This window comes from Ranitomeya imitator, chromosome 1, assembly GCF_032444005.1.
Source record: "Ranitomeya imitator isolate aRanImi1 chromosome 1, aRanImi1.pri, whole genome shotgun sequence".
Classification (NCBI taxonomy): domain Eukaryota; kingdom Metazoa; phylum Chordata; class Amphibia; order Anura; family Dendrobatidae; genus Ranitomeya; species Ranitomeya imitator.
Genome location: NC_091282.1, coordinates 1,124,048,018 through 1,124,061,538, shown reverse-complemented (window position 1 = coordinate 1,124,061,538; position 13,521 = coordinate 1,124,048,018). Strand labels below are relative to the sequence as shown.

General features: G+C 47.6%; 1 protein-coding gene across 3 annotated transcripts in view; it reads left to right on the top strand.

Moving 5' to 3' along the window:
• Nucleotides 1–13,521, top strand: part of CEP135 (centrosomal protein 135) — a 153,469-nt gene that overhangs the window by 80,103 nt on the left and 59,845 nt on the right. For 2 of the 3 annotated variants that reach the window (XM_069744448.1, XM_069744450.1), the window contains exons 13-15: nt 2,385–2,546; nt 4,868–4,945; nt 9,308–9,459. In XM_069744448.1, the coding sequence (XP_069600549.1) occupies nt 2,385–2,546; nt 4,868–4,945; nt 9,308–9,459 (392 nt within the window). The remainder of the gene's footprint in view (nt 1–2,384; nt 2,547–4,867; nt 4,946–9,307; nt 9,460–13,521) is intronic. The other variant, XM_069744449.1, reaches the window with a different exon arrangement.

The following is a 13,521-nucleotide window of genomic DNA, read 5'->3' as shown; positions in this document are numbered from 1 at the left end:
TCGAATATGGCGGTTCAAAAACTTGAGATGCAGAATTGGGCGAAGGGAATCGTCACTCTTGGGGACTACGAAGAGGTTCGAGTAGAACCCCGAAAAATGCTCGTTTGAAGGGACAGGAATGACTACGCCAGCTGTGACCAGGGAAGAGACGGCCTGATGTTCCCAGTGCTTAGACAGGGTAGACTCAGATTCCTTGTGATTGGGAAAGGAGCGAGAAGGACGCTTGACCCGTGTGAAGGAGACAGAAGGATCCTGTGAGGGAACTTCGTTCTGTTTAAGCTTAAGAGTTTGGGAGATGGCCAAGATGAGACTATCCACAATAGCCTGTATGCCAGACGTCTGGTCTGAGTCAGAGTCAGACCCGGACTGGGAATCTATGTCCGACCCAAGGTCCTCCTCCGAAGAGGGGAAATGGGAAGAGGTGAGCAGCTTGGGAACTGCTGAGGGACCCAGAGAGCTGGAAGAGGAGCCAGACAAGGACCTCTTTCTAGAACGGCCGGCCGGAGCGTTCTTCTGAGGGTCAATAACAGGTGCGTGCGACTCGCCATGAGAGATGGTCGGAGCACTGGTGGCTGTAGCTAGATGCGGAAGTCGTTCAAGCGCCTGGACTAGAGATTGGGATACTTTAGTCAAGTCAGAGACTGACTGAGACATAGCACCTGCCCACTCTGGGGGAGGGGGAGTGCACTCATCCCGAGATTCGGAAGCTTCCTGCGGAGCAGACATGGTAGGCGGACTGCAGGATTGGTAGAAGGGTGACGACTGACCTGCTGACCACTTTTTCTTGCAGCGTGAGCAAGCGTAATGAATGATGGTGGGTTTGGGAACAGAAGCCCCAATAGAGTTGGACATACAGTATGTAGGCTGTGAGCTTATAGTAAGAAAAAAAGGGTTGGAAAGCTCTGCCTGTGTAAGTCTAAACTACTGCAGCACTGCCTCCGGAGTATGATATACTGCAGGGGCAAGGGGGGGTTGCTAGGGTACGGATGAAAGCCTACCGTACAGGAAGGAAAGAGCTGCAGCTGAGCCGGTATCTGTGCCCCCCGAGTGGAGTAGCGTCCGAATAGGAAGCAGAATCCAAGATGGAGGAGGAATAGAGGCCTCGTGGGGAAGGGGGTGGGGGGGGTAGTGGTTAAGCACACAGCAAATGACCGGGAACAGAGAAACCCCTGATAGGTCCAGCGGCAGAAGGGGGCATGTGCGCTGTATTAAAATATCACTGGGCGCCAAGAAAGTGCGGGCGATTAGGAGGCGTGGCCGATTGGCCCGAACTGAGGTAAAGTGAATGTAAAAAAGGGGAGCCGCGGCACTGAATGGACAACGCATGGAATAGACGGCAGGGCAGAGCTGACAGGTCCAGGGGTGGGAAGGGAGCCAGCGTGTAATACAAACAACAATCCCCTTCCCCCGATATATCTTCATTACCTTGATCTTCAGCGCTGTATGAGGGTCGTCCAGGGGCCCAAGGGAAGGCAGGGACGTTGGAGAGAAGAACCCTCTTCCAGGAGACGGCATCAACCCCCTTAGGGAAAAAAGGGGGGGAGGTCACCGCTGGTGACTATCATCTCCCTCTCAGCCCTCTCTAAGGAAAGGGGTGAGGAGGAAATTCGGCAAGGACCGGCCACCAAACTCACCCTGCGGCACCAATGAAGGCACAAGAGAAATGTCCTGCCAGCAGGCCTGAGTGTTGCGATGTGGGTGACACCACACTGCTCGCTCAGCCGCTAATAATGGGAAGGTAGAGTCAATTAACACCCTGATTCCCTAGAAGTTGAATCTGAAAAACAAAATAAATAATTAGTAAAACACAACAAACCTGCGAAAGCAAAAAATGATTAGCTGCGGATCTGGGAGATCCAGGTCCACCTCCTACAGACACTAAGCACAAACTGAGGGGCTCAGTGCCTGTCGGTGGGTGTATACTGCCGGGGAGGGGCTATTGCTCTTTTCCTTTTTTGCATAGTGTCAGCCTCGCAGCAGCAGCATACACCCACGGTTATCTGTGTCCCCCAATGAAGCGATAAAGAAATGAATTTTCTAAACAAGACCATAATGTTTAACTTGTCGACGGAGACAAATAAATAAATGTATCTTCTTCTACCTATGTGTTCCAGTGGGGGTATACTTCTCATAAAAATACAAATAATTGCAACATGTCAGTAGCTTGGGGGGATCTGATGCAGAGACCCCCACCGAGTGGAAGACGCGCTCATCAGAGCATTGTTCTCCATCGGTGGCGATTGTTTTTACTCAGATACTCGAGCGGAGCGGCGTATGGATCTGTAAAGAGTACAACCCAGTGCACCACACCACTTATGTGAAAGTTATTTTTATTTTATAACTTTTTAACGTTTAGTTATTTTGCGTAACCTCTTCTATTTCAGGCTCAGAATGAGCTGACATTGGCTAAACGAGACCGGTCTCCTCTCCGTACGAGCGCCTCTTCAGCCAGTGAATTGCGCCATCTAGAGGAGGAACGAGATTTAGTCAAGTCAGATTTCAGAAGACTTCAGGATGAGAATGAGGAACTCAGAGACAAGATGAAGGTTAGGTTGTTTTCCTATATCTTATTGCAAAAGCCGCAGTATGTAATCCCTCGCTGATTGATGGTCCTCTTAGCAGGGACAAGTTCTATAAATGAGACCATTCACTTGAGTGCGGCCACCTTCTGCTTCGTCCTACAATCATCCTACAATAGCTGCAGGTGTACATTTCCATGTAAGCGCCTGTGTGCTCATAGCCAAAGGCAATTCTTTATTCTATCAGCAAATTACAACATTTGTTCAAAAATAAAGAACTTCTGTACTAATGATGTGAATGTTATCTTGGCCCATGTAGGACATCAGTGCACACATTCTGCCTCTGAAATAATAATCTTTATTTTTATATAGCGCTAATATATATTCTGCAGCGCTTTACAGTTTGCACACATTATCATCACTGTCCCCGATGGGGCTCACAATCTAATTTCCCGATCAGTATGTCTTTGGAATGTGGGAGGAAACCCACACAAACATGGGGAGAACATACAAACTCCTTGCAGATGTTGTCTTGATGGGATTTGAACGCAGGAAACAGTGCTGCAAGGCTGCAGTACTAACCACTGAGCCCCCGTGCTGCCCTGTAAGAAGCTACATCATGTACAGGGGGCCCAGACCTGTCCAGATCGCTGCAGGTTTGTCTTTATGAGGTGACTGCAATAGATCTGCACGGCAGCCTCACAGACAGCTCCCAGTCCATTTTGTAGCCGCTTACAGGAAAATTCCTCCTTACTCATGGCAGCCATTCACACTGCAGCCTTTATGTCTTCAAAGAAGTTTAGTAAATGAAAGTTGAGCTCTGATTGCTGTGGGTATCAATGCCAGGTTTTTTTTGCTAGACAGTTTAGGTAAATCATGAAGTTGAATTATTTTACCAAAGAGACCTGAGTGGCTAGAATCACTCCTGTCATACTGGTTCTATGCTAGATGGTGTTACACTGTAGAGCCACATTCACACCAATCTAGGCTTCAGAGCTGTACTCTTGATGAAGCTCAACCACCCTGGTGACTAGCAACCTGCAGAATCGTGAATGTGGCTGTGGAATATCACACAAGATGTAACTAGAGATCCATATGAGTATTGCACAATGTATTAATGGACGGTACAATAGTGTTGAAATCCATTTTCTTTTTCATCTTGTTTTCCTCTTCTGTTCTTCCACATGACCATGATGTGATTTCAGCACTGCGCTCACATGAGACGTTTGCTTCGTAGTCTATTTCTATATAACATGTCGTTAAATATCACTATTAGTAACCTTCTGATGTGGGCTTTGTACAAAGTATACATTGCAATGTGTGACTCCAGCATATGTTTTAGTGGCAAGGTAGGAATGTGAACTCATACATGTAGGAATGAAAGCGGACTCTGAAAGCCGTAAATTGTGCTGATCCTCTGTTGTATTTTTCCAAATATATCAATGAATTGACTACTAGTTCTAAATCATTTCAGTCAGGGATGTCCCTAATCAGAGCACTGGATGGTCGGTGTGTAGAGATCCACATTGTCAATGTATTCATTTATTTCTCAAAGAACAGCTCCATGCAGAATTGTAAGAGACAATGGAGAATACAAGTATTCACTATATCAGAAATCATTCTTGCAATTGTTCAGTATATCGGACATGTCGGGGGAGCTGACAGCCCCCTTACACCATAAACCACCCGTATAGAGCTTTTGATAGAAGTTCCTTGACATTGTTACGTAATATTTCTTTGGTTTCATGTGGATTGTTGCAAGTGATTCTTTTCAAGGTTATACTGTTACTGATTTATGTCATTTGGTTTAATATAATGCTTTAAAAGAGCAATTCTGGGGCATGAAGCATGATCACCTGCCATTCATATATGAGAAGAACCTACCCAGTTTGGCTTGACTGGCCACATCTAATGTGCATGGGTACCTCTCTCAGATGAGAAGGAAGATAAGACTTCATCTCTCCTGATCCTTTTGTTCTTAGGAAATAAGTAATTGACAGATGAACATGCTTGGCTCGGACGAGGGCTCGGAGAGATAGCTGTGCCTTGTTGAGGCTCCTGCACAATGTACATTGCAATGCAATACAGCATTCTCCTGTTTACATGAAGGACCCTGGTCTGTAATTGCAGGCACCACCACTACCAAAAGTACCAAGCTGCGTCTGGTAACAAATATAAGGGACGACACTAGTCGAAGAGCCATGATCTGCTCAGACAGCTGATGGGTGGAGGTGCTGTCTAACATTGGTGGCCTAGATTGAGGAACGGACGTTTTAAAGTCCCAAAATAACTCTTTTAGTTTGGTCTTAGAAGTAATGTATCTCTGACGTTGTCATTTTTGTTTTCAGGTTCAGCAGGAATTTTCCGCTTCAGAAAGGTTTAAGCTCACCCAAAAGATTGCGGACTTAGAAAGTACAGCACAAATAGTAAGTCATGTTTTACTTTTTAATACCGTATATACTCGAGTATAAGCCGAGATTTTCAGCCCACTTTTTTGGGCTGAAAGTCCGCCTCTTGGCTTATACTCGAGTCATACCCAGGTGTCGGCAGGGGAGGGGGTGCTCTTAATATAGAAATCTACATCTAACAACCACAATGGAATGTGAGTAGTTATTAGGATTACTCTGTCGCCTCATTGGGGGACACAGGACCATGGGTGTTATGCTGCTGTCCACTAGGAGGCGACACTATGCATAATCTGAAAAAGATTAACCATGGCTCCTCGTCTGCAGTATACACCCCTGGACGGCGTTGGCCTTCTCCAGTTTTTGCTTAGTGTCGCATAGGAGGCACACCTAAAATCGTAACCGTTCCCCACGCAGGGACAACTCACGGTCGGCGCAAAGGTCGGACAAGACCTGGCAGTCAAAAGCAGGCCAGTCGAAGCCCAAAGGAGGAAAACCTCAGACTTTTTCCTCATCATGACTCACGGACTCCAGAAGACATCCCACCCGTAGGCGGCCGACTTTTGCTCTTTCAGCAAGTCTGGCTGCCTATTACAGAAGACAGGTGGGTCAGGGAACTAGTGTATTCCATATACAAGATAAAGTTCACCTCCAACCCACCGAACCGATTCTTCCTCTCTGTTCCCCCAAAACCGCCAGCCGAGGCTCGTGCCTTCCACCAAGCGGTTTCCTCGCTTCTTCAAGCAGGAGTCATAGTACCGGTTCCCGTGGCCGAGCGCTTCCGAGGGTTCTACTCCAATCTATTCGTAGTCCCCAAGAAAGGAGGCAACGTACGGCCCATACTGGACCTAAAACAACTCAACAAATATGTACGGGTTCGTCACTTCCGCATGTAGTCCCTTCGGTCCATCATTGCGTCCATGGAGAAGGGAGAATATCTCGCCTCCATAGACATACAAGACGCATACCTGCATATACCGATTGCACCCGCCCATCAGAGATTTCTCAGGTTCGCAATCCACAAGGACCACTACCAGTTCGTGGCTCTCCCGTTCGGATTCGCCATGGCTCCCAGAGTGTTTACGAAGGTCATGGCAGCCACCATGCACGTCCTGCACTCCAGAGGCATAGTAGTCATTCCATACCTGGACGATCTCCTCATCAAAACTTCCACCTTCAAGGACTGCGAGCTCAGCGTCTCAATCACAGTCGACACTCTGAGTCGCCTGGGCTGGTTAGTCAACCTACAGAAGTCATCGCCAACTCCGAGTCAGTCTCTGACCTTCCTGGGAATGCTATTCGACACCTCCAGGGGTCTAGTGCGCCTTCTCAAGGGCAAGGCACTGGCTCTCCGCCTAGGAGTTCGCACCCTCCTCCGCAACCCCATCTCCACCCCCATCCCCCCCCCCCCCCCGATCTCTCCAGTTTGCCATGAGTCCTCGGCAGGATGGCGGCAGCAATAGAAGCGGTCCCATTTGCCCAGTTTCACCTCAGGTCTCTCCAACTAGCCATTCTCAAGTCCTTGGACAGGAATCCCTTTTCTCTCGACAGGGAGTTCCAGCTAACGTCGTCAACCAGGAGGTCCCTGCACTGGTGGCTCAAGCCAACCTCGCTAGCAACGGGGAAATCCTTTCTCACAGGTCAATGGAAGGTCCTGACCAACGATGCGAGCCTGATGGGTTGGGGTGCAGTGCACCTACACCACAGGGCACAGGGCAAGTGGTCCCCAGTGGAAGCGACCATGCCCATCAACATCCTGGAAATTCGTGCCATCCTCCTGGCGTTGAGAGCCTTCCGTCACTTACTGGCAGCCTCTCACATCAGAGTACAGTCGGACAATGCCACGGCTGTGGCATATATGAACCACCAAGGAGGGACCCACAGTACCCAGGCGATGCGAGAAGTGACACACATCCTCCACTGGGCGGAAGACACAGGGTCGGTGCACTCTGCCGTCCACATTCCGGGTGTGAACAACTGGGAAGCCGACTTCCTCAGCCGACAAGGAATGGACTCGAGAGAGTGGTCTCTCCATCCCTAAATTTTTCGCCAGATCTGCCATCGCTGGGGGACTTCGGGTGTGGACCTAATGGCATCCCACTTCTATGCCAAGGTCTCTAACTTCATGGCCAGAACACAAGATCCGCGGTCGCTCGCAGCAGATGCCCTGGGTCAGGACTGGACCCAGTTCCAGCTTCTGTACATTTTTCCACCTCTCCCCCTGATATCCAGAGTGGTGAGGAAGATCAAGCAAGAGAGCGTTCCAACCATCCTAATCGCACCGGACTGGCCCTGACGTACATGGTACGCCGACATCGTACAACTTACAGCAGACGCCCCTGGCGTCTCCCCGACCGCCCCGATCGTCTATCACAAAGCCCGTTCAACCACCAGAACTCAGGGGCTCTCAATTTGACGGCGTGGCCCTTGAGACCTGGGTTCTAACCCAGGCAGGGCTCTCGCCAGACGTCATTGGAACCATGATCAGGTCACGGAAGCCAGCCTCTGCCAAGATTTATTACCGTACCTGGAAAGCTTTCTTTACCTGGTGCAAATCTCGTGGCCAGACCCCACTCCCTTATTCCCTCCCCAAAGTACTTGGTTTTCTCCAATCGGGTCTGGAGGCCAGGCTGTCCCTGGGCTCACTTAAGAGCCAGGTGTCAGCTCTCTCAGGATTTTTCAGAGACGCATTGCTAACAAGCCGCAAGTAAGGACTTTTCTTCAGGGGGTTTCCCGATTGGTTCCCCCCTACAGACGTCCACTAGAAACGTGGGACCTCAACCTGGTCTTGACAGCATTGCAGGGACCACCTTTCGAACCCCTTAGGGGAGGTCCCACTCCGCCTTCTATCCCAGAAGGTGGTCTTTCTGGTGGCAATCGCCTCGCTACGCAGGGTGTCTGAACTGTCAGCACTCTCCTGCAGACGGCCCTTCGTGGCTTTTCACCAGGTCAAGGTAGTTCTCCGTACGGTCCCATCCTTCCTTCCGAAGCTTGTGTCCAACTTCCACCTCAATGAGAAAATTTCACTGCCATCCCTTTGTCCGCTTCCGGTTCATGGAGTTGAGAAGGCTCTGCATACGCTTGACTTCGTCAGGGCATTGCGTATATATGTGTCTAGGACTGCTCCCTTCCGGAAGTCTGATTCTCTTTTCCTTCTTCTGGGAGGCGACCGCCAGGGTCTGCCGGCTTCCAAAGCTACCCTTGCCAGGTGGATCAAATCCACCATACAAAAGGCCTACCGCCTTAAAAATTCTCCTCTTCCGGCCGGTATTACGGCACACTCTACACGGGCGGTAGGGGCCTCCTGGGCCATTCGGCACCAGGCTTCGGCACAAGTGTGTAAGGCGGCCACTTGGACTAGCCTACACATGTTTACTAAACACTACAGAGTTCATACCCAGTCCTCAGCGGACGCGAGCCTGGGTGGACTGGTTCTGCAGGCGGCGGTGCCCCAAGTTTAGGGGCCTGTCTGCGCAATATTCGTCCATTGCTTCCCACCCAGGGACTGCTTTGGGACGTCCCATGGTCCTGTGTCCCCCAATGAGGCGACAGAGTAAAGGAGATTTTTGTGTACTCACCGTAAAATCTCTTTCTCTTAGCCTCTAATTGGGGGACACCGCTCCCACCCTGTTGCCCTTTACCGGCCGTTGTTACTGTCAAGTTCTCATAATGTTCTTTGAGCTCGTACATAGTGGCCTTCTTATAGGCATGGTTATGTTATTTGTTACTTTTCTCCTAATGCATTTGCACAAAACTGGAGAAGGCTAACGCCATCCAGGGGTGTATACTGCAGAGGAGGAGCCATGGTTAATCTTTTCAGATTATGCATAGTGTCGCCTCCTAGTGGACAGCAGCATAACACCCATGGTCCTGTGTCCCCCAATTAGAGGCTAAGAGAAAGAGATTTTACGGTGAGTACACCAAAATCTCCTTTTTCCACATTTAGAAAACCCCTGCCCCCCAGCTGCAGTTTGCTGCTCTTTACCCTCCCTGGGTCCAGCACTGATTCTCCGCTTCTGCTCCCGTTGTCTGCTGTTTTCTGCAGCGCTGACGTCTGGTTACTGCGGCCACTAACTCAGCTCAGCGGCTGCGACCAAGTGGACTGCGAAATCCGCTCAGAGATATTGTGCTCAGTGATTGGCTGCAGTGTTGTCGATATGACATCAGCACTGCAGACACTGGGAGCAGCTATGCAGAGTCAGTGTTGGACCTGGGGAGAGTGAGCAAAGGAAAGGATTTTGTTTTTTTGAAAACCAGAAAATCCCTTTAATAAACGTTTGCTGTAGGTGGAATGAAAATCTCTAGCTTATGAGGAAATGAGGCCCTTGTTACATTATCGTGCCTTTGTCATCGGTGACTAATCATCGATTTTAATTTTTGTAGCTGGAGACAGAACGGTTCGAGTTGAAATCTACTATATCTGAACTGAAGGAAAAGATCTCGTCCTTAGATAATGTGCACCGCTCACAGTCCATTACACTGGCCCAGACTCAGGACGACTCTTCGCAGTATAAAGCGGAATTAAATTCCTTAAGGTCTGTATTCTTGACCACTACATATCATTTATGTTTTTTTTTTTTAATAACTTCATTTCTCATGTGAATTGTTTTGGTAAGTACAATGATGGCAGATTTATCAGAGCTGGCATAAAATAAAATTGGTCGCCTGATCATTTCTTATAACATTCTCCTCCATTGCCCACAGCGCTGTGGAATTCATGTACAAGAAATGGTAACCCTTTTGTGTAGTCAGTGCCAATCCAGAGCTGTCGCTATTGTTACCTCCTGTGGTCGGCATTCCACTGTCTGACTGCTCCCTTTCCTGTTTAGCTGCCGGAATCACCTGTCTTCCTTTCTGAATGAGTGCCCTCAGTCCTCAGTATGGTCCTTGGAAGGAATGAGTCATGTGCCAGTCCTTTGTACTGACCACACATATATTTATACATGTAAATGAGATCCCCTCTGAGATGTCTTTTTTCTAAGCTAAACAAAAGCCCTACTTTTCCAACCTCTCCTTATGAGAGGTCTTCCATCCCTTGTAATAATCTAGTTGCCCATCTTTGACCTGATTCTAACTTCTGAATATCCTTTTTAAAATGTGGGGCCCCAAACTGGATCCCATATTCTAGATGTGGCATCACCAGTGATTTATAAAGGAGTAATAAATATTACGTTGGGATCGCAGGATTTTATCTCTTTTTATACACCCTAAAATCTTGTTTACTTTTGCAGCTGCTGCTTGACATTGAGTACTGCTGCTCAGCTTATTTGTAACCAGAATACCCCTGTCCTTGTCCCGTTCTGTAGTCATGCGTATACTCCCATTTAATGTATATGCGGAAATAGGATTCCTCCGTCCTAGGTGCATTACTCTACATTTAATTTACCAACTGTTTGCCCATTCAGACATCTTATCCAGATCGTTTTGCAATATTTTAATGTCGAGGTCAGATATTCATATCCTACATAGTTTGGTGTCATCAGCAAAGACAATCATTATTTAGTACAATTGTTCTTTTGCATACAGTTTCATTATTGTCTGCAACACATCTTTCCTTAGGGCCTATATTTACATGGGCCATTGATCGGGGAACGAGCATTCATCAGAACGATGGCTCTCCACTATCCGCCCATCTAAACAGGCCGGCAAACACTTGATGAACAATCAAAAATCAAGGAAAATAGAAAAAAATTGGATTCCGGCTCAACAGGACTGGATTTTCCTTTTCTTTTTCAAAAGAAAATATGGTGCATACAAAAGAAAAATTTACATGGTCGACATGACCCAGTCCAATTTTTTCTATTTTCTTTGACATGAGGCCGGTGTCTGAGCCCCAGGTGGATGAGCATAGAGCAACTGTGTGAGCTGGAATTAAGTTTCTATAATCAAAAATCAAATTTGATGATTTTTAAGCCGGCTTACATATTTCCCTTCTCTGTGCATACTGAGTTGTGGCCAGCCAATCTACGGCAGCCAGCAAATGACTGCAGATTGACGGTTATTTAACAGCGACAATCGTGCAGTGTAAACTGTAGCCTAAGGCTACATGACGACAGCCGTTAGCTAAAAAAGTTTTGTAACTTGTTTCATCTATTTTAGAGCTCTGATTTAGCTGTAAATCATGCAGCCAAGTTGCAGACAAGTCTCTTGTCTCATACATTGAAGTCTATGGTAGGTGTGCCGCATTCGATCAGCACATTAGAAAACATCTGACTTTGTCGCAACTCGACACCATAGGGACTTTTTGGATCTAATGCTATGTTATGTTGCTGCAAATCTAGTCGCTCGCTAGGAATGCATGCACAAATGAAACAAATGTGTATGGAAACTGATGTTTCTGCTGGTTGCACATGCTTTATGTCCACTGACAGCTGGAGAAAGTGTTTGGGCAGGTTTAGATCCAGTGACTCGTCTAAATGCCGCTATTGTATACACTGAGATAAAATAGGGGCACTCCGTAGTGTAAGTATCATAGCGATAAAAGGAAAGCGATTCTGCTTGCTCACCCGGATGACTTGTGCAGACACAGGCTCAGCTTTGATAGAAAGTGGTGATCCAACGTGTAGACTGCTGCTCCACTCTCTCCGCCAAGGAGAGGCTCGATAATATGGAATAAATCAGTTGGAGTAAAAAAGGCATGGTGGCTGCTGTCACATATAAACTGGGAAATGTAAGAGTGAAAAATATAGATACAAACAATGCGTTTCAAAATCTGTTTGAGGAAGAAATTGGACCGATGCCGAAACATGTAGCTTTTATCAACAAATGCTAGGGTTTTTTCCCCCTGTAAGGCTATGTTCACACATTGCGTTTTTGCAGCGTGTTTTTTTTTTTTTTTTACACCAAGTTTAAGTTGCTTACAAAAGTAAGATTTTGGGTACTCACCGTAAAATCTTTTCTCTGAGCCTTCATTTGGGGACACAGGAAACCATGGGTGTATGCTGCCACCACTAGGAGGCTGACACTATGCAAAAAAGGGTTAGCTCCTCCCCAACAGCATATGCCCACCAACTGGCAGAAAGCTATTCAGTTAGTGAAAAAGCAGTAGGAGAAGCAGAAAAACATAACAGCATGGATTTAACAGAAAGCAACAGAAACTGATACAACCGTAAATAAGGGCGGGTGCTGTGTCCCTAATGAAGGCTCCGAGTAAAAGATTTTATGGTGAGTACCCAAAATCTTGATTTCTCACTTCATTGGGGGACACAGGAAACCATGGGACATCCTAAAGCAGTCCCTAGGGTGGGAAGAAGTATAATATCCTCAAGTCAGAGTTCAGGCCACTGTGGCTTGCAGAACCTTTCTACCAAGGTTTGCATCCGATGAAGCATGAGTGTGAACCCTGTAGAACTTCGTAAATATATGAATGGAGGCCCATGTAGCATCCTTGCAGAGCTTCGAGGCCGACGCCTGATGGTGAATTGCCCAGGAGGCCTCCACTGAACGCGTAGAGTGTGCTTTGATCCTCAATGGGCGTGCTCTACCTCTGAGACTGTAAGCTTCCAGGAAGGTGGAACGGATCCATTGAGCAAAGGTAGACCTGGACGCAAGGAGACCTTTCCGTGGACCTTCTGGGATGATGAACAGAGAATCTAAGTGCCGGAAGGTTCAGTCCTGGGTAGGTAAACTCGTAGAGCTGTCACCAGATGTAATTTGTTTAGTGACCGCTCTCTGGGGTCGGAAAAAAGAATGGAAGTATGATGTACTATTTAGATGAAAACCGGAAACCACCTTGGGAAGAAAGGATGGGACCGGACATAGCACCATCTTGTCCTGGTGAAATACCAGGTAAGGAAAGCGACAAGAAAGAGCTATCGGCTCTGAAACCCATCTAATTGAGGTAATAGCGACCAGGAAAGCGACCTTCCAGGAAAGTAATGTGAAAGAGATCTCACGTAGTGGTTCAAATGGAGACTCCTGCAGGATGTCGAGCACTAGATTACGATCCCTGGGATCCACTGGGAGCCGGTTTGGGGGAATGGAGTGAGCAACTCCTTGAATGAATGTCTTGAGCTGTTGGTGAACAACCAGATTTCTTTGAAAAATAATGGAAAGGGTATGAACTTGTTCCTTAATAGAACTAAGGGACAGTCTGGACTCAAGACCCAATTGCAGAAAGGACAAAAGGGATGGGAAGTGAAAAGTCATTGGAGCGACTCGGATGAGTCTCACACCAGCGAAAAAACACCTTCCACGTACGATGGTAGATGTGAGAGGATGAAGGCTTCCTTGCTTTAATCATTGTCTGTATGACTTGATCGGAGAACCCATCGTGTTTCAAGACTGCGGCTTCAACAGCCATGCCGGTAAATTGAGCGACTGAGAACTCTGGTGGAAGAGGGGCCCTGTGACAAAAGATCCGGAAGTCTCTACGGCGTATCCACTAGAAGGTTGACCACCTCGGCGCACCTGGGTCTTCGAGGCCAATCCGGACGGATGAGTATGACGGGTATTCCTTCACTGTTATTTTTTTGATTACCTTGGGAATCAGCGGAAGGGGTGGAAACCGGTAAGGAAGGGAAAACTGTGTCCATGGTATTGCTAGTGGGTCGCGAGATCTGGACACAAACTGAGAAACTTTGTGGTTGAGTCTGGAC